Source organism: Puma concolor, chromosome D1 (assembly GCF_028749965.1).
Source record: "Puma concolor isolate L17-30 chromosome D1, mPumCon1.1.hap2, whole genome shotgun sequence".
NCBI classification, from domain to species: Eukaryota; Metazoa; Chordata; class Mammalia; order Carnivora; family Felidae; genus Puma; species Puma concolor.
Genome location: NC_141676.1, coordinates 581,844 through 605,925, shown reverse-complemented (window position 1 = coordinate 605,925; position 24,082 = coordinate 581,844). Strand labels below are relative to the sequence as shown.

Here is a 24,082-nt window from a genome sequence, read left to right as displayed (position 1 = left end):
CAAGCAGCAGAACCCCTTGGGAACCATGACAGTCCAGGGCCCGGAGCCAGAGCCCTGCCCGCCCAGACCAACCGGCCAGACGCCGTGTGTGAGTGTGCGGCCGCCCCACGGCTCTGGTTTCCCTCACACCCTTGGGCTTAGAGCTCCAAGCTGGGGGTCGTGGGGTGGACGAGAAGCCAGAAGGGCCCCAAGGGGGAGGTTGTGTGTTAGGAGGGGCAGGGCCTTGGGTCTTCCAGTTCCTTGCTGGAGCCACCCTCCCCTCCCGCAGCCGCCCTAGGGAGGAACCCCGTCTCCAGGGGGACGGGCTCTGCCGGCTACCCCACTCCTGACCCCCAGACCTGCTCACAGGGTGGGGCCTGAATAAGAGGACTGGTGGGGGAAGTGTTGCACCAGAAATCCATGTGCCCGGCTTCCACAGGTGCGTATGTGCGTGTGTGCATGTGTTCACACGTGTGCCTGTCTGCTTGTGGGACGGGGACACTGACCGGCACATAGGGCCCCACACAGACACCCTGGCAACAGGCAGGAGCACTGGACGGAGCTGTAGGCACAGGCCAGTCCCCTCCCCCCGCCAGGGCTGGGGTGCTGGGTTGTAGGGTGTCTGGAAGTCCGCTCTGGAGTTGGGCTCACGGGATGTCAGGATCAGTGGGCGTGGAGCCGGGCAGGTGACAAGACACTGGGTGTGCGTGGGGGGAGCTCCTCAGTGGGGCTTCGGAAGACGGGACCAGTGAAGGGGGGTGGGAGCCAGGAGAGGGGCCCTGAGGTCAGACCCCCGGGGTGCCCACGGTGAGAAAAGTGAATCTGGAGACCAAGTACAGGCAGCAGGTGGGGTTTGGCCGGAGGGTGGGGACCCTGGGGAGCATGGCTGCCAAGGCAGTTTGCGGGCCCCGGGGGAAGTGGGGTGCGGGCTGGAGCCTGAGGGCTCACGTGGGCGGCGAGCGAGGGACAAGCCTCCTCCGTCGGTCCAGCGAGGAGCTTGCACGCGGGTCTGTCCGTAGGAGCCACCTGGCGGTGGGACAGGTGTGTCTGGTCACATACTTGGACGGGGGGCGGGGGCGAGCTTGGGGAACAGCCCGAGGGCTCCTGGGAACACGGGGTCAGATGGGGACCGCCCTGCTGGACGTGGGCTGTTTCTGTTGGCACTCCGGGAGTTTGCTGCCGGTGGGTTAACCGTGTGCCCAGAGATGACGGGCTCATGTTGGTTCTGGTGGTAGGTTCACTGGTGGTTTCCGTGGAGTGAGGACAGGTTGGGAGACGGGGGGAGGGAGGACTCGGCAGTCTGGGTTGTGTCTGTGGCCGTGGTCAGCGTTTGGCTGCGCGTCAGCAGTGTGTCCACCACACAAGAACAGTGACACTCGGGGGCGTCCCTGGGAGGAGCAGGCAGAGGGCAGCACCCTGGAGCCAGCAGGAGTGGGGGCTGGAAACAGATTCAGGAGCTCCTCCAGGAGACCAGCTGCCCCTCTGACTGGGCCCAGAGATCCTTGCCCGGCTCCTGATGGCCCCCGTACAGATAACAGTTAAGGGGCAAAGTTCACAGCGTCAGACCCCCGGGGGGCAGGCAAGGCTCTGGGGCTAGATGGAGGGGCCTCCCCGCGGCAGGGGACAGGACTGGAAGAGCCGAGAGTGGGTCAGGGAGGCACAGGGCCTCCCTGTGGCGCCCCGAGGCGCCACTGTGCCACTTTGTGCATCTGATCTCGTGGAGTTTGGTGGCTGCACCCGTGAGCGTCCGGGAACTGCACTCCGGGCACTTGGTGGGGGGCCACGGCCGCACAGGGTCTGTCTGGGCACAGCACCCCCTCCAGGGGTCACAGCGGCAACAGACACAGGGGGGCGGCTGCTGTCCACGCGCTTTATTAAGACATCCCAGAGCCCGCCCTGGCTCCGCTGTGGAATGTGGTTGGCGGGGCTGTCCGCCACGAGCACCAGGACCAGCGGGCGGCCCTTCAACCCCCCCCCCCCCCCCCCCCCCGCGAATGGCCCCAGCCCTGGGGGAAAACACTGCTCTGCAGGACACACGGATCCGAGAAGCGCCAGAAGCCCCTCCCACCCCCAGCCCCGCGCCTGCTGCCCTGCTGCAGCGCGGTGCTCGCGGGGCTAGCTGAGGGTCCCCTTCCCTGTGCCCAGGATGGTGCTGAGTCCTGCAGCAGGGAGAGGCAGGTGGGCTACATCCTTCGGCAGCGAGGTGGGGGGCGGGGGTGGCAGGAGCGGAGCCTACGCACAGTAGGTATCAGCCTTCACCACCTGGCAGTACATGGTCATGGCGAAGGTCAGACCCAGGATCTGCGGGACATGAAGGGGGGCTGGGCAGGACTCCAGGAAGCCAGAAGCATGGACCTACCCCCCAGCTTCCCGGATGGCCTGCACCCCACTTCTCTGGGGGTGCCCCCCAGCCCTGGCAGTCAGGCCCATCCCGGCCACATCCGCGAGCCATCGCAGGGCCCGCCCACCACAGGCAGACGGGGCTTCCTGGGGCTCGGCCCCGGGACCTGCCTCTCCCTCAGCTTGGCTCCCGTGGGTTCCGCTGGCGGCTTTTTCACGTCCATTTCACTCAGGACTTCCCCGGGGGCCGGGAGGACCACCCTCACTCTGCACCGGGCAGTCCCATGACTCCCACCCACCACAGCCACCGGGCAGGCCTAGGACCACAGAACAAGGCTGGCCTGCCTGTGCCTGAGATGTCAAAGGTCACCTCCCCAGGGACTGGTCCCTGAGCATCCCCCATCAGCCGTGTGGGCTCAGGGAGCCTGAACCCGGGTGCTGACGAGCTGGGGTGCTAGGTTGGAGGCCGGGGTGGGTCTGGGCACCCAGCGTACCTGTACCAGTGCCGTGCACAGCCCGAAGATACCCACAGCCAGGAGGTTCTCCTGGAGCCACATCTTCACAGTCTCGTAACACGGCTGGAGGAAGAGAGGGCGTCACAGGGGCTTCGAGATCAGCCCTCCACCCCCAGGTCCCAGGGCCAGGACAGGAGGGAGGGGTGATGCAGGCACTCACCGCCTTCCACCAGGTGCCAGGTGCGTGGAGTCCACAGCTGTCACTGAACTCCAGGCAGCAGGAGTCGGGCACACGGGTGGCATTATAGACCTCGAACCAGTCGGTGTAGTTGGAGACCCCACAGCAGCGGAACTGCAGAGGGGCAGGCGCTAGGAGGGCTGGGGAGGCAGGTGGTCCCTGTCCCCCTCACCCGACCTGGCACACCCCACCCCACTCCCCAGACTCACATCGGTCTGGATGATGCTCCAGGCATTAGTGAGGCCCACGTTTCCTGGGGTGCCATACAGGTGCAGACCCTTCTTAAGGTCTCGCTGGGCGTACCTGTCGATCTGCAGGTGCAGCGGGGTCAGCAGGGCCATCCCCACGGCCAGCCCTGCCTCCCTCATCCAGACCCTGCAGGTGCCCTGTGCCCCCCCCCCACTTGGAGTCCTCTCCTGCCAGAAGCCCCGTCCCTGTGCCGGGGACTTTGCCCCTGCCCCCTGGGGTGAACTCTGTGGTCTGGACCAGAGTGAGACACGCCAGCACGAACCGGTGTCCGCTCAAGGTCCGGATACCGACAGACAGGTGCAGAAACCCGAGAGCCGTCTGTACACACGGGTCGTTTGCACACGTGGCTCCGACTGTCGGCCGAGAGGCCCAGAGTGACAAGGAGCACGCCAGCCCCAGAACGTGGCTCCCAGGACCATCCTCCAGGGAAGGAGCCGTGGCTCCCGGAGAAACGGCTGGGCCCGGGCCCGGGGCAGGAGACGCCAGGAAGGAACGAAGTGCCCACCAGCAAGTGCACTGAGGGGAGGCCGCCAGAGGGACACAGGAGCCAGAGGCGAGCTCCCAAGGGGCAGAGGTGCCCACATGAGAGCAAAGTAAGGCCTACAGTATAACCCGGAGTGTGAAACACGCAAAAGAGCCCTCAGTAACGTAAATAAATGATTAAGCAAGTAAATGGAGGCAGGAGATTTTCCCACCCAACAAGCATGGCGCTGAGGACAGTAGGAGCTCAGCACAGCTCCCCTGCCACCCACTCCCGGAGCCTCCAGGGAGTCCTGGAGTCCCCTCCAGGCCTGGCCTCTGGCAGCTGTGCTTAAAGCTGAGTCCCCAGTGGGTGGGATGCCCGGGACCGCTGCCTGTCCATACAGAGCGTCCGCGCCGGGCACAGGGCTTGTGACTGCCATTGTCAGCCCCGCCTGTACCCGTCACCCACGGTGCCATGGCCCTTGCTGGGTGGTGAGGACAGAGGGAGGGAGGAGGTGGCCGACCTTGTCAGTGTAGGCGAAGAAGAGGATGGTGATGGTGGCCTCCAGCAGGAACACCAGCAGCAGCAGCACAAAGAACTGCGGGGGAGACAGGCCCCAGCGACTTGGCCCCCTCGGCCCCTGGCTGCACCCCGGCCCCTGGAGCCTTCCGAGGGTGGGGCTGTGAACCTCAGATGCCCCAGTGCTGGGAGCCCCAGCCGGGTGTCGGCTCCCGGAGACCAGCACGTCCCCTGATGCTGCCACACCCGCCTCAGAACCCTCCCCTCCGGCTGGGGGGGGGGGGGGGGCCTCTGGTCTTGTTCGGGAGCACAACCTCACACCTGCAAGCAGGCACCTGTGCCACGTGCCTGTGTCCCTGTGGTGGGCGGGTGGGTGGGGCGATGCCTGGGGGGGCCCTGGGGAGGGGGTGTCCGAATGCAATGGCCCTGAGCCCAGGGTCACGCTTCTCAAGAAGCGGCCCCACCTAACTGCACAAAGCTTGCCCACTGGGTGGCAGTCCCCCACTGAAGCACCCCCTGAGGCACAGCCCTGACCTTGGCCACAGAGGCCCCAGGTCAGCCGAGCAGCAGAGGCATCCTTTGTCCGCCGTGCCTTTCCTGCAGACAGGGACGGGGCCAGGAGGTGGGACCATGCGGAGCAGGCCCTGTCCTCTCCTGGGGTCCTCGATCTGGCCTCTCCTCGGTGTGGGCTCAGGACTCCGGGCCCACCCTGCCCCCAGAAGGCCCCGGGCCCCGAACTCCCAAGTCACCCTGTGGGGAAGGCTGAGGTCAGGGCCCCACACACACCACGGCTTCCTGCCCCAGGGCAGCTGGGGACGCAGCCACACCCCCACCTGCTGCTCCAAGGGACCAGAGGGGCCCCAAGCCTTGATGGGAGCATCTGGACACACTGAACACCTGGGGGAGCTGCGCCCTCTGAGGCCCCACCCTGGGCAAGGGCTCCTCAGACAAGATCGATGAGCGTGTGATTTAGGACTTGGAGCTGCCCGAGGCCTTGGCCAGACATATTAATAGGTGAGGAGCCCGGCCCGGGGATCCTTCTCCGCCTCCGTTATCTGTGATTAATGTTCCCGACGACGGAGGGGAGACGCAGCCTGCCTGTAAATGGGCCTCCGAGGCAGAGGTGGGGACCGCGAGCCTCTCAGCTGAGGGTGCGGGGGCAGGGAGTCCCAGGAAGGGTGTTCTCAGAGGAAACAGGCCCAGTACAGGCTGCACCCGCGTGCGTCTGTCTTGTCAAGGGGCTGCCACGGGCCACGGTGTCAGGGGCACTCACGGTGAGCAGCAGGCACTTGTTCTCCTTGATGGCCCCGATGCAGCCCACGAAGCCGATGGCCATGACGAAGGTGCCGGTCACGATGAGCAGGTTGGCAGCCGACAGGGACGGGAAGGAGGAGGACAGGGTAGCAAAGTTCCCCTGCGTGGCAGCCAGCCAGATGCCAACCCCGAGGATGCCGCAGCCCCCCAGCTGGCACCGCCGGGACAGGGGAGAGGGCGGTGAGGCCGACGTCTGTGTGCCCCACACCACCCAGAGCGACACCCGAGGGGCCCTGCACACCCTCGCCCACCCTGCTGACCTCCCAGGACCAGCCACCCCTCCCGGTGTCATCCCAGCACCCAGCCGTTCCCCCCTCAACACACCCCCAACCCACGGCATCAGTGATACGGACCCCAAGATCCCCCACCTGTGGCGCTGGGGATACTCTGTCCCAATGACCCTGGTGAGGCAGCCTGGGCAGGGGGCCCCAGGGCTCCCCCGAACACCACCCCTCCAGGAGGCACCCCCCTCTGCCCCCACAGCCTCTCCGGACCTGGATAGTCAGGGAGACCATCCCTGCAGACCCTGCCGGACCCCACGCTCCCCTGGTCGTAAAACGACCTCCCCACGGGTCCCTCTGGTGCCCCCAGCTGTCCCTTCTAAGTGTGAGCGCCAAAGCACCCCTCGGGCCCCCACGTGGAGGCCAGCACCAGAGTGCAGCAGGGAGCCCGATCCCGACCCTGGCCGCCCCTCTCAACCACTGGAGCTTTTACTGAATGTCATCATTGCTCTTATTACAAAAACAAAACGACAGGAAGGAGGAGAAGGCAGAGTGAAGAGTCGGGAGAGGGCCCTCGGCCTCGCATGGTGACAGGAGAGCAAGGTGGGCCAGGGCTGGCTAGGGAGCCCCGGGCTCCGGCCCCCACCCCTCAGACGCTGGGGCTAGGGCCCTGGGTGGTCTCAGAACGGGACGGGAGAATGTGTTCCAGGGTGCGGGCTGGAGGCGGTTAGCCCCACTAACACTGACCAGCACCTAGACCCCAAAACCTGGGCTTCAATGAGACCGCTTGGGGACCCAAGGCTTTCCCAGGCTCTGGGAAAGGCCAGCCTCCTCACCATCTGGCCGGGCCCACACGGCCTCAGCCCCCAGCACACTCCTGGGCATGACGTCCCTCTAAAGTCACCCTAAATGCCCAGGACAGGCTGGGTCGCAGACCCCAGGGTATACGGCATCCACCCAGGGCTACCACAAGCCCTGCACAACCCACACGAGCTTCCTGAGCCCAGATGGCCAGATTCCACCCCATTTCCCAGACAAGTAAACTGAGGCTGGGAAATGAGCCACCTGCCCTGTCGGTCCGAGGCAGAGCCAGGGGGAGCCGGGACTACCCGCACACAGCGCCTCCCCGAGCCTCGCCGGGACCCCGTGACACAGCAGACCCCACGGGCTCTAAGGCCCCTGCCCGAGAGGCCTAACCCCAAGTGTGCTGGCTCGCCCCTTCCCCCACCAGCAGGTCAGCCTGCCCCAGGGTCTCCACGACTCCCTGGGGACTGCGCACACCATGCAGTAAGCCAAGCTGGCGGGAGACTGTGATTATGGGGGGGGATCCCTCTGGGCCTCACCTCGGGCCGAGTGGGGCAGGACAGCCCCCCAGCTGAAATGGCCACCACCATCGGGGGGGGAACCAGTCAGCACAGGGTGAACACGCGGGGTTCTGCACCACCCCCTCCCCGCCCCTCTTGGCACCTTCGACAGAAGCGAGAACTTCTGTCTAGAAATTGTAAACGACACCTGCTCTGAATGCTGCTGGCTCGGGACAGCATCCAGGAAGCTGGGGCTCCTGCTTCTGGTCTGAGGTCATCCTGCTTGTTTGAGCCCATCCCAGAGTAAGGGTGGGGGTCTGCAGCTCAGGCAAGGTGCACTTGGAGGGGGGGGGTGGGCTGTGCTGCCGGGTACCTACCAGGTTCGGGGGACCCTGGTGCAGGGGCTGACCTGCCCACCATGGACGGTGACCTCTGCCTATGGCCAGGGTTTGCACCTGGGAGGCCACCTCTGTGCCGTAACCAAACCTGGGGCCATGACCAGGTGCCAGAGGCCAGGGGGTCAGGGGAGGCTCAGAGGTGGGAGGGCAGCCGGGGGACCCGCCCAGAGGAGGGGCTCCCTAGGCCTGGATGTGTGCCCCATGTGAGGACCCAGCTGCCTGGGGGGGCGGGGGAGGGGGGGGCGGGGCACAGCTCCAGAGCAGGACAGGGTCCGCTGGCTCTATGGGGACACATGTGTGCCCACACCTGCAGGATGGGTGTGACTTCCATGCGGGATGCAGACAGGCCCCCAGCCATGGTGATGGCCTCAGGCGGGGCCGCAGAGGGGACACCCAGCGCCTCTGGGCACCCCACGCCCGCCTGCGACGGGCACCACTCGGCGCCACGGGGCACAGAAGCAGCCTGACAGGCCCTGGCCCGCCTCCCGCCCCACCTACAGGTGAGAAGCGGAGCCAAGCCCCTCCCCCGTACCTGTTGGGACAGCCAACACCTCGTCCCCACGGCCTCTGGGATCCCCAGAGCCCCAGGGGAGGGTTGAAGCTGGGGCCACCGAGTAAGGTGACTGGGGAGGGGCCCAGGTCAGGGAGGGCGTGAGGGCGGGCCACCTCCCCCTGGAGGGGGACACAGTGACGGCTGCCATCTCCAGGCCTCACACCAGCTTGTCCCCCACTTTGGGGGAGTCACATCTCTGAGCTGAGCCCCCAGGACGGTGGGCAGTCCCGTGCGGCAGGTCCCCGGGCAGTGGACAGAACCGTTCCCTGTGCTTCACAGCCCGACTGTCTGCCTTCAAGGACATCGGCGGACGGCTCCGTCAGCAGGAAAAGGAGCCCATCTGAGTGCCGTCGCCCCATGGGGACACGTGGAAGGGCATGGGGAGGACATCGCGGGCAGGCGCCTGTGAGGGAGGGGCGGTCCGGGTCCCCAGAGTCCCCAGCCCTGCTGGAAACAGATTTCCTTAATCAACACCACAAAACGTCCCCACCTGTCCACCCTGAGATGGCAGGGGAGATCCACACGGTGACACACACAACCCACACTGTCACCCTGTCACCCCACGCTGTCACAGACACCCTCGCCGTCACTGTCACACACACAGTTAGACACCCTCACCGTCACTGTCACACATCACTGTCACGGTCACCCCTCACCGTCACTGTCACACACACAGATACCCTCACCATCACTGCCACACAGGCTCATCTCACAGACGTGCTGCCCTACGACCTGTCAACCCCATGAGCTCCAAGGCCCTCCGTGTTCATGCAGACCAGTCACCAAAAACTCAGACGCACACACTAACAGAACGCATACACGTAGTTAATAAAATTATCTGTAATTTTGAAAATGTTTCTGCATACGCAGCTTTTAAAACGTTTTGGCAGGGAAGTTACAGCCTCTGAGCGCAGGAAGAAACAAGCCCCTGTTAGACTCGGACGCAGAACATCAAACACGGGGTAAGTGGGGCCGCGGTCGCCGGGAGGCCAGGACCCCACCGCGACCCTGCAGATGTCCAGCCGCGCTCACTGCCCGGGGCACTGGCTGGACCCTCCTCCCCAGCCCAGCTGGGTCCCGGGAGCAGAGCCCACGAGGCCTGAAGCAGGAGCCCAGCCCCACGGTCGGTCGTGGCCTCCCCGACTGCCTCCCATGCACCCCGAGCACATGCCTTGCCTCGTGTCCTCACCTGTCACCGGCCCCAGCCCGGTCCCCGGCTTATGCTCCCCGTCCTGCGGTCCCCTCCCTCGTCTGCATTTTTCAGGTTGGCCCAGGGCTGGGGCACAGGGACCACGTGGTCAGCGATGCCGCCCCCTCCAGGCCCATGAAGGGGCAGGTGTCAGGAGGCCCTCTGCCACTGCCCCTCCGGCCAGCAGATGGCAGGACAGCTGGCCGCGTCCTCGGAACACAGCAGAGGGCTGGGCGCCCACAGGGGCCACGCTGTGCCTGGAAGCCCCTCGCCTGGCAGCCGGCATGGCCTTGGGGGGGCCTGGGCACGGCGAGGTGTTCTACCACTCCGGGCCAAGAGCCGCCAGGAGGGGACCCCGTCTGCACGAAGTTCAGGAACGGCAACCTTTGTCCGCCGTGCCGGAGACCAGGCCTGCAGCTGCCCAAGGCCGGGGATCAGGGACGCTGGGTGACGCGGCCTGGGGTACCTTCCGGGCTCACAGACGCGCTCCCTACCTTGGCTGGAGATTGTTATCTGGGTGAAAACTCAGCAGGCCGCTCGCTTAAAATCTACACAATTGCCTGCAGTTAATTTTCTTAACCGCTGGCAAGCTCCCGGCGCCATCACCAGCCCCGTTGGCTCACCCCCAGCCGCGGCAGCCCCCCGCCCCGGCCCATCAGGGGACAGCCCCACCACCCGGGGACCCCCTGAAGCCACTGTCCAAAGAGGAGGGGTTGGGCCGGGGAGCAGAACAGCCCTGGCCGGAGGCTTCGGCGAGGTCCAAGGTGAGGAGTTGCTCACTGGGCCTCAAAAGGGTCTCCAGGGGCCAGGTAAGAACCACAGCAGCCGGGGCGGGGGGAGGGGGGGGGGGTGCCCGGCAGGCTCGGTCGGTGGAGCGTGGGACTCTTGACCTCGGGGCTGTGACTTCGAGCCCCACGTGGGGTGTAGAGATTACTTAAAAATAAATTCAGGGGGCGCCTGGATGGCTCCGCCGGTTAAGCGTCCTGACTCTCGATTTCGGCTCAGGTCACGATCTCACTGTTGAGTTCAAGCCCCACGTCGGGCTCTGTGCTGACAGTGTGGATCCTGCTTGGGATTCTCTCTCTCTCTCCCTCTCTCTCTCTCAAAGTAGATAAATTGTTTAAAAAGAATCTTTAGAAAACATATTAAGGGGCGCCTGGGTGGCCCAGGCAGTTAGGCGTCCGACTCTTGGTTTTGGCTCAGGTCACAACCTCGGGGTTTCACGGGTTCAGGCCCTGAGTCCGGCTCTGTGCTGACAGCACAGAGCCTGCTGGGGATTCTTTCTCTCTGCCCCTCCCCTGCTCACGCTGTCTCTGTTTCTCTCTCAAAAAAAATTAAATAAAATTTTTAAAATATATTAATAAAATTCAATTAAAAAAAAAAAAAGAACCACAGCAACACTGCTTGCGGGGCGGGGAGGGGAGGGAGAGGCCATCGCCAGGTACCTGGGGCAGCGGGGACGGGGCTGGGGGGGGGGGGGTGGGAGGCGCCCCACCGCAGGTAGAAAGACGGGACCAGGGCTGCAGATGGCCGGTGCAACAGGGACACAGCCCCCCTGGCTGCTGCATGGGCCTCCTGACCTCCAAGACCCACCCCAGCCCTTAATGGCTGAGGCCACATCTCTGCCCCAGACAGAGCCCACTCCACCCCTGCCTTACACGTAGAAGGTTCTGTCCCTGGCCCTCCCTCCCAGCAGCTGGACTCCAGGGACACTCACAGAGCCCGTCCGGGTCACTTGGGTGGACGGGCCCAACGAGCACCCAGCACAGAGCTGCAGCTGCCTGGACCCCCCGGCGGGGCAGGCAGGGCCCCCCCCCCAGCTCCCCCAAAGCTATCAGGGGAGCCGCCAGCTCCCCAACAGGCACACGGGGCCTCCGGCGTCAGGGCCTCTGTTCAGAAACGGATTGCTGCCGCTCAGAGCGCGTGCCTACTGTCCCCACCGTGGGAGCGAGGGCTTGGTCTAGGGGGCTGGGCCCGGAGAACTGGCACCTGCCGGGCCCCAGGGTCCTCATCTGTCCCATCAGCCAGCATCTGGCCTGAAGGATGAGAGCGTCCTGACCCTTGACTTGACCAGGGCAGTCAAGCACCCCCACCCCCAGCACCTGCTCCCATCCCAGAATCTACCTGCCCTCCCTCCGCCCATCACAAGACCTGCCCACCTACCCCTACTTGCAGCCCGCAGGCAGCGGGACACCCCTGCCCAGCCCTGTCGCAGAAAGAAACGGAAGCCAGGACACGAGGATGCCCCCAGCACCACCAGGAGGCCGGAGCCAAGAGGAGGCACAGGGTCTGAGGACTGTGACCTCGAGCAGGTCCCCGCGGCATGCCTGTTCCCCCAGCTGTAGGGAGGACTGGGGGAAGGTCACGGCCCCCAGCTCTGCAGAGCCCTTGCCACCATGGGTCCCCTCCTCCAGCAGTCTTAGGGGCCTTGCCCAAAGGCCAGTGACAGCAGACCGCGCCACCCACTTGGACGTCACCCGCGGCTCATCAAAGAGGAAAACTCAGGGGCCCACACGTGGTGCCAGTGGACAAAGTGCATCCTGGGCAGCAGGCGACGGCAGGCAGGGCTCCGACCCCCACCCCAGCCACGCAGAGGGCCCCTGAGCACAAGTGCAGGGAGAGGACAGCAGGGAGCAGCTCAGAAGTAGGGGAGGTGTGGAGAGCAGGCGCCCTCAGCTTGGCTGATCCAAACTGGGGAGGAGTTAGGTCCCAAGGCTGAGGCCCGGGCGCGGGCCCTGGCTGTGGGGGGACACAGAAGCAACCTCACCTTGCTGAGCTCAGCCCTGCCTCCCCCAGGTCCACCCCCAGGACCACCTGGGCTACAGGGACTGCCCCCTGGGGGTAGCCCTGAGCACTCTGACCCAGGCAGGGAAGAGCCAAGAACCGCTTTCCTCTCGCCCACCCCCTGCGGCCTCCACCTCTACCTCTGTCATGGTGGAGGCCTGAACTCCCCAGGGGCCGCGTAGGGGCTGCACACCCCACCTGCTCCCTGGCCCCATTTTAGGGACTCTGTGCACATCTCAGAAGAGCTCCCTGTGCCCTAGGAAGGCCTCATCTGCCGCGGGGAGGCAGGCCGGGAGCCGCCACCCCCAGCACCTCTGTTCCTCCCCTGCGAGTGTCACCTGTGCCTTCCCAGCTCCCCCATCCCAGGGCACCCCAGCTCCAGGCACTGGTGACAATTAAGCAGGCCTGTTTCCTTCCCTGAGACAAGCCAATGACCCAGGCAGGCTACACAGGACCAGGACAGACAAGAGGTGACTCTTTCCTGCCCTGCAAGGACCCAAGGCTGGAGGCCTCAGTCCTGCCCGCCCAGACCCGAAGGAGCACCGTCAAACCCGGCACATGAACAAGAGTCTTAAGTAAAAAAGGGTCTTAAGTCTTAAGTAAAACGCTTAGGTCAAGCGTCTCCCGAGCCAGTCCCTTCCCCATCCTCAGAGCACCGGTGGGGCTCTGCAGGGTGAGGTCAGGACCGGCACAGGTGAGCATCTTGAGGTCCTGCCCCGGGGACGCCCCTCCCACTACCTGGGCCCTGATCTTACAGTGAGCTCCAGTGGGTGCCGGTGTGGTCCGTCCCCTGGTCTCCCAGTGACCGTGGGAAATGGGCTGAGGGGCCAGCACCCCCAGGTAGCCAAGGGGCTGGGGTCCCGGGGAAGCGGTGCTGTGGCCTCTGGCCACCTGCACTTACGTGGCACCTTCACAGGGACCCAGACTCCGGACTTCTCACCACACCTCACCTTGGGTGCTTCCTGTGCACTGTGGGCAGGCCCGGATGCCCTTCCTGACCCACTGGTCTCAGACCCTGTCTGGGCACCACGCTGGCACAGGGAGGGGCACATGCCAGCAGCAGGGGCCCAGTTTGCTGGGCAGGGAGCTATAATTGTATAATAAAAGGGAATTGGACTTTCCAGCCCAGGAGGAGGTCCCAAAGGGGTTTCTGATTTACTCGTTTCCAGGTTGAGGACGTCATCCATGGCAGGGACTGGCGAAGCATGTCTGTCCTGCAGCCAGTACGGTCCCTCCTTTAGGGTTCACAGGGCAGACACAGCTCTGCCTGGGGACCCGTTAGGGTGGGCAGCTCTCAGACCACCGAGGATGGCACACCAGGGACAAAGCCAAGTCTTGCCTACCTCCCGGGACCAGACTATCTCTGTCCCCCATCCCACCCCCACCGCCGCTCCACCAACTACACGGTCACCACGGTCAGATCTGGTCACCTGCGGTATCTCCCATCAGGTTGCCCTGGACGTGCCGACCCTGCCAGCCACTCCACACGGGCGCCCGCTGCAGCTGGTCAACACCCCGCACCAAGATGTTCGCCCCTCCACACACCTGGGCCCGAGCTCCCGCCGCCAACACCTCCTTCCTGGCTGCTGGCCTCAGGGGTACTTCACCCCAGACCTGGGCCTCATCCCTCCCAGGATCCCCTTGTAGAGAGAGAGAGCAAGCCCTCGGGGCGGCCACCTCGAAGCGGGCATCTGGGCCCGGAGCCTTGGGTCTCACCCCGAATGCAGCCCGGGCTGGCTGCCCCTGCCCCCCAGCGACCCCTGATGGCCCCCCTCCACAAGCTGGGAAGAGAAAACTACAGCCCAGGATGGAAGGGAGGTGAAGAAAGACGGACCCGGGATTCTGGGCATTTGGCCTTAACGGGACTGCGTGCAAATGAGCGTGTGCAGGACAGCCGCCTCGCCTCGTGGGGTCCAGGCTGCAGCTAACGCCACACCCCCTTCCTCCTAGCTGTGGGAAGGAGGGCCGGCTCAACAATTCACCATGGAGCAGAGAGTGACCTTGGCATCCTCCCTCCACCAAGCCTCGGGTAGCCCAGCCAGGGGACCCCAGCCTGGTCGGGTGGGACACCTGTCACAGCCAGAACCCACCATGCTCCCAACCATTATGGGGCTGGGGCCGGGTGGCAATTTTGTCAACTCCGTCATCGTGCCTACTCTCCTCTGGAGGAGGAAGGGGCCACCCTGTGGCACCATCGCCTCTGACCCTGGGCCCACACATCCCGTCTGAGCAAACCCAACCCATTCAGCAAAAGTTCTGGGCACCAGCCCACACACATGCACACCGCGTAGGAGGAAGAGCCAGCAGGGAGGCCAGACACCTCCCCAGCACTCACGGTGGGTGGCCCAGCATCCTGTTCAGAGTCAGCCCCAGCCAGGGAACTCACCCAAGCGCACACACCCCCTCTCCCTTCCCACAGCACCTGCAGAGGCTTGGGGGGGACCACCGGGCCCCCAACAGCCCCTCGGCGACCACAGTCCTTAGGCCTGGTGGGTTACTCCACTGGGAGGGCGAGGGGGGTCGAAGAAAGGACGCCGGCTGGCGGCGCGGAGGGAGAGAAGGGGAGGGGAGGGAGGGGGAGCGCCGGGGCTCCAGCGCACTGCCGGCCACGACCAGCACGCGAACCCCAGCGCAGGCGGGCGCAGGTGCGGGACACGTCCGGCCCCAGAAAGAGGGGGAGAGGACGCGGGCAGAGCCTCGGCCACAGCCCCGCGGTACCGGAAGCGCGCCCCAAGGGCCGGTCCACCGGGCCCCCCGCTGGAGCAGCGACCCCGGGCACGCCACCGCCACAGCCACCGCCACCACCCCGCCCCGCCCGTCTGCGTCCTGGAGCCTCGCCCCCCATCCCTGCCGGAGCAGCGACTCTGGACCGTGCTGAGAGTCGGGCCGGGCCGGCGCCGCAGCCCCGGGCGCCCCGGGCCCGCCGCCACTCACCCAGAAGAGCAGGTTGAAGGCGAACATGAGGAACTTGACGCCCTGGAGGCAGCCGCGCGCCATGCTGCAACGCTTCAGCTCTAGGAGGAAGACGAAGGAGAGGTCCAGGTAGAAGAACACGTACTTGCTGCCCTTGGGCGACGCGCAGCGCGCCGGGGCCGCCCTGGGGCCGGGGTTGGCGTGCAGGCCGAAGAAGGGGCCGCCGTCCCCGCCGTGCCCGCACAGGCTGCTGTAGCGCCGGAAGGGGCCGCCGCGCGCGAAGCCCGGCTCCTTGCCCTCCGGCGACGGGCTGCGCCGGTAGGTGGACTCGTCCGTGCTCGAGCGGCGCATGGCGCCAGGGCCGCCGCCGGGCTCAGCGCCCCGCGCCCCCCGCCCCGGCCCCCCGCCCCGGCAGCCGGGCGCGCAGCTCCTCTCCGCCCCGGCGGCGGCCCCGGACACCTGCCCGGTCCGCGCGCCGCAGCCCCGGCCCCCGCCCCGCGCCCCGCGCCCCGCCAATCCGCGCCGGCCCCGCCCCCCGAGGACCCCTCCCCTCCCCGCCGGCCCGCCTCGCCCGCGCCCCCTCCCCCCCTCGCCGCCCCGCCCCGCGGACCCCTCCCCTCGCTCCCCTCCGCCCCCCTCCAGGCCGCCCCGCCCCGCCAATCCTACTGCTCCGCGGGCGCCCGCCAATCGCATTCCCGGGGCGACGACCCCGCCCCGCCCCCGGCCCCGGCCGCTCCGCCCGCGCCGGCGCCCCTGGCTCTCCGGGTCCCCGGGCTCGAGAGGAAGATGCTCTCGTAGGGCAGGGGCAGCCTTGGAGGGGGCCGAAGGCCACGGCCCAGGCGGCGCTCAGCCCCGGGAACGAGGCCCCCAGCCTTCCGCCGCGACCGCTCTGCTCCTCCCCTCCCCTCCACCCCCCCCCCCCCCCCCCCACGCCGGGCCTGGAGACCCCCGACCGCGCTCGAGATACCACAGCGCTATGCAAATGAAGGGATGGCCCAGTTGCTTTCTGGTGGTGACCTGGGGTGGCTTCGACTTTGATTCCCACAGCGAGAGAGCGCCTTACAATGTAGCCCCGAGCACGCCCTGGGGTGTACTTTCTCCAAGCAGCATCCCTCACCTCCAGCCCGGGCTGGTGACGGCCGCGCGGGGACCCCAAAACCCGGGCGGCTCACAGCCTGGATGGGGAGAGGCGTCCGTGAGCACCGGAATCAGCCTGGGGTACCCAACCTGGGCGGGGGGGGGGGGGGGGGCGGGGGGGGGCGAGAGGGAGGGAATCTTGCTGGGGCAGGAGGCAGGACTGCAGCTTAAAGGACGAGCCCCTCAGAGGGGCTGGGACCAGGGAGGGCAAGTGGGAAGGGTGCCCAGGAGGGCAGGTTACTCGGCCAGACCCGTGGGGAGGCTTTCAGACTTACAGAGAGGGGCGGGAACACACAAGAGGGTGTGGGTGATCACCGGGCACCTGAAAACAGGCGCGGATCCCCACTTCCGCGGCCCTTTGCTCCTTCAACTCAGCCAGGGTGTGCTGGCAGGGCTGCTGAGGGCAGACCCCCAGCCCTGGCCCTCGGCTTCCCTGCCGTAGGTCACACGCAGCCACATGGAGCCCCTCACTGCTTTGATGCCCTGGCGCCACTGTCTTGGCATTACTGGTCATTTTTGAAGGGGCCTCACAGCTCATCGTGCACCAACCTGGCCTGGAAGTCAGACCCTGCACCTCCCGGACACATCCACACTCGCACGCAGACGTGGGCCCGAGCCAAGCTCACAGATTCCCTGGGTGACTTACATACACACGCTGGAACGTGCACTAGTGCCCCTTGCACTGCTGGTGTGCACACTAGCCTGTCACTCTGGATGTGCCACGTGCTCGTGTACAGACACGCGTACCAGGAACTGTCTACAGGTGCATACACACACCCCCAACGGCAGATGGGGACAGTTGTCCCCCCCCAGCTGCGCCCCCATGGCTCACCCCACTGGTGGGGGCAGCATGGTCTCTGGGACCCCCTGGTGTTTGGGGGGGGACGCATCAGCATGTAAGCCCGATGCCTCCTCCCTATCTGACCCTGGGCCTGCACCCCAGAGGCCAAAGGAGAGCTGAGCCCCCGCCTCTCAAGGCTCTGGGCCTGGGGGATGTGGGTCCTACACCTTGGGCTCAGGGCTGCAGTCAAGGCCTACCAGGTCGCCATGGGAGTCCACTGGCAGTGTCCCCCCCCAACGGGACGGTCCCAGACTCTGAAGTCCAAAGAGGGAAGGGCTGGCTCAAGGTCCCTGAGAGTCAAGTAGCAGAGGGGAGAGAGAGGAGGGGGTGGGAGAGGCAGGGGAAGGAGGAGGAGTCAGGAGAGAAGGGAAGGGGAAAGTAGGAGCAAGGGTGCAGGGGAGGGGGGTGGGGAGTGACACTGACAAGGTGACAAATTAGAGACTGAGTGGTGCGGGAGACAGCGGGTCTGGGGGCCTGTGCAGCAGCCAGAGCAGGACTGTCTGGAGGGCTGCAGGCCAAGTGCCCTCTGGCAGCCCTGCTGGGCCCTGAGGCCCCCAAGCATGAACCCTCTGCTGCCCCCTGACGACTCTTCCGAGAACCGCAGCTCTGCCCCCAGAGCAGAGCTGGCGCTGGCAGGGAGTGGGGACAGGACAGTCCCAGAGTCTCTGCCTGTCTCACGCTGCTGGCCCACCCAGGGTTTCCCATGGCCCCTCTACCCTTTTCTTTTCCCAGAGTTCTTTGGCATGTCTGGGCCCCACGAAAGGGACACAGCAGTGACGTGCCAGGGTCCCAGTGGAGAAGCAGGTGGTGGAGGGCCCCAGGCCCTACAGAAACCAGGGAACAAGTGGCAGCCGATGAGCCTGGAGACCCCCGTGCCCCCTTGGCCCAAGTCAGCCAGCTCCACAGCCCAGGCCGAGGGTGGGCACTCAGGGAGGCCCACGTGTGAGACTGGGTGTTCAGAGTGCACTTGTGGGCGCAGGTGGGCCAAGGGAGGACCCGGGCGTGAGTCCACCTCACCCTACATGCCCCACACAGATACCACCTCCCCCCACCCATGCATCACCCCTGCACGCCACGGCCAGACAACTCAGGGAAGCACAGTCAGACCTCCAGGGGCCGAAATAAATCTGCTGCCAACCTGTCAGCTTTGTCCCCAAGGAGGCTGGGGCCAGAGATGTGTGGGGACAGGGTCTGAGGGCCGGAGCCTTCCTTCAGCCTGGCTCCCTGGGCCAGGCTTCCAAGGATGCGGAAGTGGCCTTGGCCACAGCTTGGGGGGGGGGGGGTGGGACTCCCCATGGAGCCCTGGGCTCCCCTCTCTACCACCCCCCCATCACGCTGGAGCGGGGCAGGGCAGGGGGCAGACGGGGGACAGCCTGGGTTCCCCCACTGGGCCCCAGCACCCAGCTCTATCTCACTATCTCACTCAGCTGTCACCGTCCCAACGTCCCCCACAACATCCCATCTACAAAACCCTACACCCACTCCCCCCCAGGTGACGAGAGTCCGTCTGAAACGACATTGGAAAACTCAGCCAAGGGTCTTGTGGCCAGTTGGAATGAGGACACGCATGCATCAGGGCTGAAGCCAGGTAGGGGGGACCCTGTCCCCGAAGTCCAGCCTCTCCCCAGTAGGAGTCCCCTTCCTCCAGCAGGCGGGGCCCCAATGAGACACATTCAGGAGACGGCATCTGGCTGGCTCAGACTCTGAGGACCCGGAGAGCATCCTGCTGGCCAGGCCCCCGGGCCAGGAGTGGGTGAAACCACGAGGCAGCCCAGGTCCGCACCCCTACTGCTCAGCCGGGCTGTGACATACCTGAGCTTGCCACAGAGAAGAAGCCGGGTGGTGCTTGATTCTCCTGAAAGTGAGCCGGCAGGTCGGCCTGCGGTCGATACAGCCAAGGTGGGTGGGAGCCCTGTGGAAAGAAAGGTGGGCACGATGGAGGCCACACCGCGCCCTCCGTGGGGGCTCCCCGAAACGGGACAGGCTCTTGGGGGGTTAAGAGCAACCCTCCACTCAGGACCAGGTCCCTGCAGGGGCAGGCGAGAGCAGCTAGGGGGCGGGGGCGCACTGCCAGACTCAGGGGACCAGCCGGGGGTGGGTGTCCAATAGGGCTTTGCTCCCGACCTTGGGTCGCTCGTCCTGAGACGCAGGCTTGCACGCACACACGGCACGTGCGGGGGCCACGCGCGGAGAACACACGTGTTCAGAAGCAGGAACTCAAGCACGACATGGGCCATGTCGTGCTGTCCCACCCCCTTGAGGTCAGCCTTCGGGGTCCGCTTCCCCCGAGACGCTCTGCACCCCGCCCGTTCCTTCCCTGAGCCACCAGCCTCACTCTCTCCCCACAGAGCCAGCTGGGGGTGACTCACCAGGCCCGCTCATCTGCCATCGGCACTCGGCACTCACGGGAGGGTCCTGTCCTCCCCCACCAGCCAGGGTTTTGAGAAGGGGACTCCAAGGTCACACGGGGTGGGGAGGGGCGGTTCTGAGGGCATCCCAGCCAGGCCCCCCAATTCTCCCTCCTCAGGCCAGGTGCTCCTTGCAGCCTGGGGGTGGGGCAGGTGGTCCTCTCGGCAGCCCGAGGGGGGACGGCACCATGGCGGCCATCCACTCCCTCACGCCCATCCTCCGTGGGCCGCCCACTGCCCGCCAGCCCACCAGACCTGTGCCTGGGGCCGACGAGCAGACCGATTCCCGGCCCCTCAGCAGTCCCCGTGCCCAGGAATGAAGCGTCCACGGAGGGGTTTCAGGCCCGGTGAAGCAGCAAGGGCAATGGGGGGGGGGGGGCGGGGGGGGGCACACCTCATCCACTTTCCGTGATGAGCCCCCCCCACCCAGGGGCCGTGGGGCCCAAAGCCCACAGCAACATTCTGGAAGCTAAAACGCATGTATCATACCCTACCGTGCCCCCACCCCAAGACCTGGGAACCGGGAGGGGTGGGGGGTACAGAAGGGCCTCCTGGGCAGGGCCTAAAGGGCAGATCCACCAGCAGCCCCCCCAACCCTCCTGGGGCCCCTACGTGAGGAAGTCCCACAGCCAACACAAAGCTGAGGCTGGATGAGACCACTGCGCAGCCACACTCCCAGCCCTCGCCCCCAAGGCAGCCCGGGACCCTCCATGAATGACCTCTAGCCCTTCTGGCCCCCACAGTGTCCTCCATGAGTCCAGAGCCCCCCACTCCCACCTAGGGCAGCCTAGGCAGAACCCTGTGGTTGGGGCAGGTCACAGGGGTTGAACAGGACCAGGACCGGAGCTGTCTCCGTCTCTCTGCAGGCCCAGCCTCCTCCTCCAGGAAGCCTCCCTCCCCATTCCCTGCTCTGGGCTTCCTTTGCATGCAGGGTCTGCACGCCCACATCCCCCAGAGCGGAACCCGCAGCAGGGACAGGGTGGAGGGAGAGCCCCAAGACAAACACACCGGTGATCCTGGGCTGGGTCTTCTCGACTCTGCAGGGCAAGTGAGGGACCCCAAGGGAACCTAAGCCATGAGAAGGCCGTGGGCACCTACCTGGCCAGACCAAAGTCCCATTCAAAGAGGAACGAGCCCAAAAGCCGAAACAGAGATGGGGTGGGGGGGGGAGGGCCAGTGGCGTGGCCCACCCTGAGCCCCAGAAGCTGAGAGGCAGCAGGGGCCTGGCCGGGCAGCAGAGCCCCAGCAGAGGCAGATCGGCGGGGAGAGCAGAGCCAAGGCCTGCCCGGGGGCCCCCCGGCCGAGCAGGCTCGGAGGCAGCTTGGAGGAGCCCGGAGGCCAACACAAACAGTCCTGTGCTGGCAGCCGTCCAGCTGCTGACCCAGCCCGGCAGGCCCAACGCCCACCCGGGCCCCCACCCTGCACACCCTCCCCACACGGAGCCCAGGCAAGGCCACCCCCCCCACCCCCCAACTGCAGCCGCCTCCGGGGCTCGGAGACACCCGCTCCGGGGGAGGGGTCCCCGTGAAGAGGCCACCAAGGGGCCTCCAGGCTCTCCTGGGCCCAGCAAGGCCAACCCCAACCTCAGGTCTTCCCCCCACACCTCTGCTCCTCTCCCCCTCCCCCTGACCCTCAGGTCTGCTGGAGGTGGTGGTGGAGGGGACACAATTAGGACCCAGGGCGGGGGACACCTTTCCACCTCCCACAGGCGCTGGGGGCCTCCTGCCTCTGGTAACCAAGTGTGTGCCCACCCCTGCTCCCAGCCACCAAGGCCCAGATGGAGCAGGACCCTCAGGGAGCCCCAGTCGGGCCCAGGCAGCCCAGCTGGCAGACAGGCTTGTCCAGAGGGGGGGGGGCGGTCGTCAGCTTAAGGCCAATCCAGCCTCAAGCACACCTGCAAATGGCACCACTCACGACCCCTGCGACCCCAGGGCCAAGGGCTAGTGTGGGTACAGCAGGCAAGCGACCCGCCTGGCCCTGGGGAGGCATCGGAGCATGTATGTTCACGGACCCCACCCCGCCCCGTGCACCCCTGTATGAGCACACATGCACCCAAACAAGAGGGGCCAGGGGCCAGGCCTGCAAGGTCAGGATTTTGACCCTCCAGCTGGGCAGCTTCTGGTTCCATCCACTTTACAGATGGAGAAACTGATTTCAGGACCAGCTGACTCCCAGGCCAAGCTGGCCCTGCGGCTGGCCTGTTGACAGGGCAATGCTCCAGGCCAGAGCCTCTCAGCAGCAAAAACTTCAGCCGCTGATCTCTCCTTGTCCCCTCCGTGCCCTGCAGTGACCCTCTTCTAGCAGGAAATGTGGCTCACGGGTTCCCAACCACATGTGAGCACAGCCCTCCCTTCCTCCCTCCCTATGCCTCCCACCACTGGGGATAGGATGCCCCATTCTCAAGAAATTGGCACTCTCTCTGGCCGGAGGCCTGGGCCACATCTGTGCTGACACTGCACACCGAGAGGAGAAGCGAGGTCCCCCCACCTCCCACCAGTGCCCTAGGCCCCCATGGCTCCCTCCTGCCCTCTCTGAAGAGAGCCTGGCCCATGGCACACACACCAGAGGAACGTGGTCACCCACGACAGAGGCAGGGGACAGGGGGCAGGGCTGACCTCTGAGTCTCCCCAGTGTCCCCTGGTCAGGGCTGAGCCAAGGCAGAGTAGAGACAGACGACAGGATCAAACGCCCGAAGGGGCCTCCGTGAACACCTATGTTGAGGGCACACAGGCTAAGGTGGGGCAGCCATGATGCTCCCCGTGGCCTCTCCTCTCCTCGGAAGGCAGAGAGCTGGAGGGAGGAGCCCGGGAAGAGGAGGCCACCACCGCCCCCAAAACTACACACAGCTCTCAGAATTCCAGGAATGTCAACTTGGCTCCAGCCAGGATCAGGGCGGGAGGCTCATTCCCCTCACTCTTTCAGAGTAAACAACTGATCCGGGTAGGAGCATGGGTGGGGCAGGCCCTGGGCTCCTCCTCCAGGAAGCCTTCCACCCCCACCAGCTCCCCAAGGTCCACCCAGTTGAAGCCTGGATCCCCTCCCCTGTGTCCCTCACCTCCACAGTTGCCAGCAGCCTCTGCAGCTGAGCCTGGGTCTGCCCCCAGGCCACTGTAACTCAAGGTCCCCAATCCTGCCCCTCTGTCCAGGGACAGGATGTGCGTCCAGTAGCGGGGGGGGGGGGGGGGCAGCTGGGAAGGGAAGTGGCCTCACTCGTGGCTCTGCACGTGGCCGCGTGCGGGATGACAAATGCACTGGGCAGACTATCCAGGACCCAGGCAAAGGTGGGGGCACAGACGCCAGGCAGGCAGCAGCTCTGGCCAGCCCCACCCAGGCCTCAGGGGACCCTGCGTCTTCCTGCCCCTCCACTAAGACCAGAATCCATCATCCACCCATGAGAGGAGAGTTAGCTGATGCCCGGGACTCAGCACAGGCCCTACTCACCCCTACCGGAGATCCAAAGGCCCCAGGCCAGGGACCCTGACAAGCCCCTCCCCATACACACCTACGTCACAGGTGCCACTCTGTAACACATCCATCCCCCACAGCCCAAAAGTTTACCTCCTCCAGGGAGCCTTCCCTGCCTCTCACCGTACACTGCTCTTCCCCATCTCCCACACCAAGATCAAGGAGCTCACGTCACCCACCCCATTTCCAGAGACACAGCTAGACCTTCCTCTAAATCCTCTGTGGCTCCTGCCCCTTCACCCCTAGCTCCACCTCTGGCCCTAGCACAAACCTGTGGCCTTGAGCTGTCGCGCAGGTATAGCCTCCAGGCCTCCGTCCAAGGGTTCCCTTTGCCAGGATCAGTCCACTCCCTTACACACACTCAGGCTCACCCCCGTGAAATCTTCGAGTTCAGCTCAAAAGGCACCTCTTCCACGGCGCCCTCCCGGACCACCCACCCTTCTCCAGCCTCCCCCCTCTCCCGAGTCCTCAGAGGCCCGACGTCCCCAGATCAGAGGCTACCCAGCACTGGCCCAAGTTGGGTGCAGACCCATTCCGCACCCCACCCCCAGACCCTTCTTCGGGAGGAAGGGAGGGGGGACGCGGGCCGAAGCGGATCGCTGCAGCGCTGGGGGGAGAGGAACTGCCGCTGAGTCCGCCGCGCCCTCCCGCCGTCGGGGCTACAGGCTACTGCCGGGCCGGGACCGACACGGTGCGGACGAGCGGGCCAGGCCACGGCTGAGGATGGGACCGCCAAACTCTGCCACAGAGACCCCCGGGCGCGCGCGGGCAGCGGCTCCAGGCGGGGAGGGGTGGCGGGAAAGCCCGTACGTGTCCGCCCGCCGCGGCAGGTCCCCGCCGCCCACCGGCCGGCTCCTCTCTGCCGCCCGTGTCCCACCCCACCCCACCCCCGCCGCGCGGGTCGCCGCGCCCCCGGCCCGCCACTTGTTGCTGCGGCTAGGCTCGGGGCTCCAACTCCGCGCGGGTTCAGCTCAACTCGGCTCCCGGACCCGGCTGGGGGGCTGCGGGGGGCGGGACCCTGGCCTCATCCCCCGCGCGCGGACTCGGTACCTGCGCGCGGTCCGCCCGCCGCGCAGCTGTCAGTCATGCGGACACGAGGAAGGCGAACGGCCGCCGTCGGGGCCTTTAGGGCCCTCTAGGGACGCCGTAGGTCGGGATGTACCAAAGAGAAGGCCGGGGGGGGTCCGCCTGCTCCTGCCGCGGCCGCGCGGGCCCCGGAACCCCCGGTCCACGCGAATGGAACTCGGCACGGGGGGAAGCGGACGCCGACGGCACCGGGGCCGGCGGGGCGGGCTGGGGAGCGGCTGGGGGC

At 66.2% G+C, this 24,082-nt stretch overlaps 1 protein-coding gene across 4 annotated transcripts; it reads right to left on the bottom strand.

The window, feature by feature from the left end:
- Nucleotides 1-1,835: 1,835 nt before the first annotated feature.
- TSPAN4 (tetraspanin 4) lies at nucleotides 1,836-23,929 on the bottom strand. Of its 4 annotated transcripts, none has more exons than XM_086676543.1 (9): nucleotides 23,821-23,929; nucleotides 18,710-18,809; nucleotides 14,941-15,020; nucleotides 5,517-5,708; nucleotides 4,248-4,322; nucleotides 3,222-3,323; nucleotides 2,995-3,126; nucleotides 2,814-2,897; nucleotides 1,836-2,280 (listed from the first exon to the last, which is right to left on the bottom strand). In XM_086676543.1, exons 3-9 carry the CDS (start codon nucleotides 15,001-15,003, stop codon nucleotides 2,212-2,214), a joined length of 717 nt encoding a protein of 238 aa, XP_086532669.1. In that variant the 5' UTR covers nucleotides 15,004-15,020; nucleotides 18,710-18,809; nucleotides 23,821-23,929; the 3' UTR covers nucleotides 1,836-2,211. The 4 variants fall into 4 exon arrangements, with proteins under 4 accessions (XP_086532669.1, XP_086532667.1, XP_086532668.1 ...); XM_086676541.1 differs by lacking the exon at nucleotides 23,821-23,929 and adding an exon at nucleotides 22,361-22,485; XM_086676542.1 differs by lacking the exon at nucleotides 23,821-23,929 and adding an exon at nucleotides 21,921-22,104.
- Nucleotides 23,930-24,082: the final 153 nt, after the last annotated feature.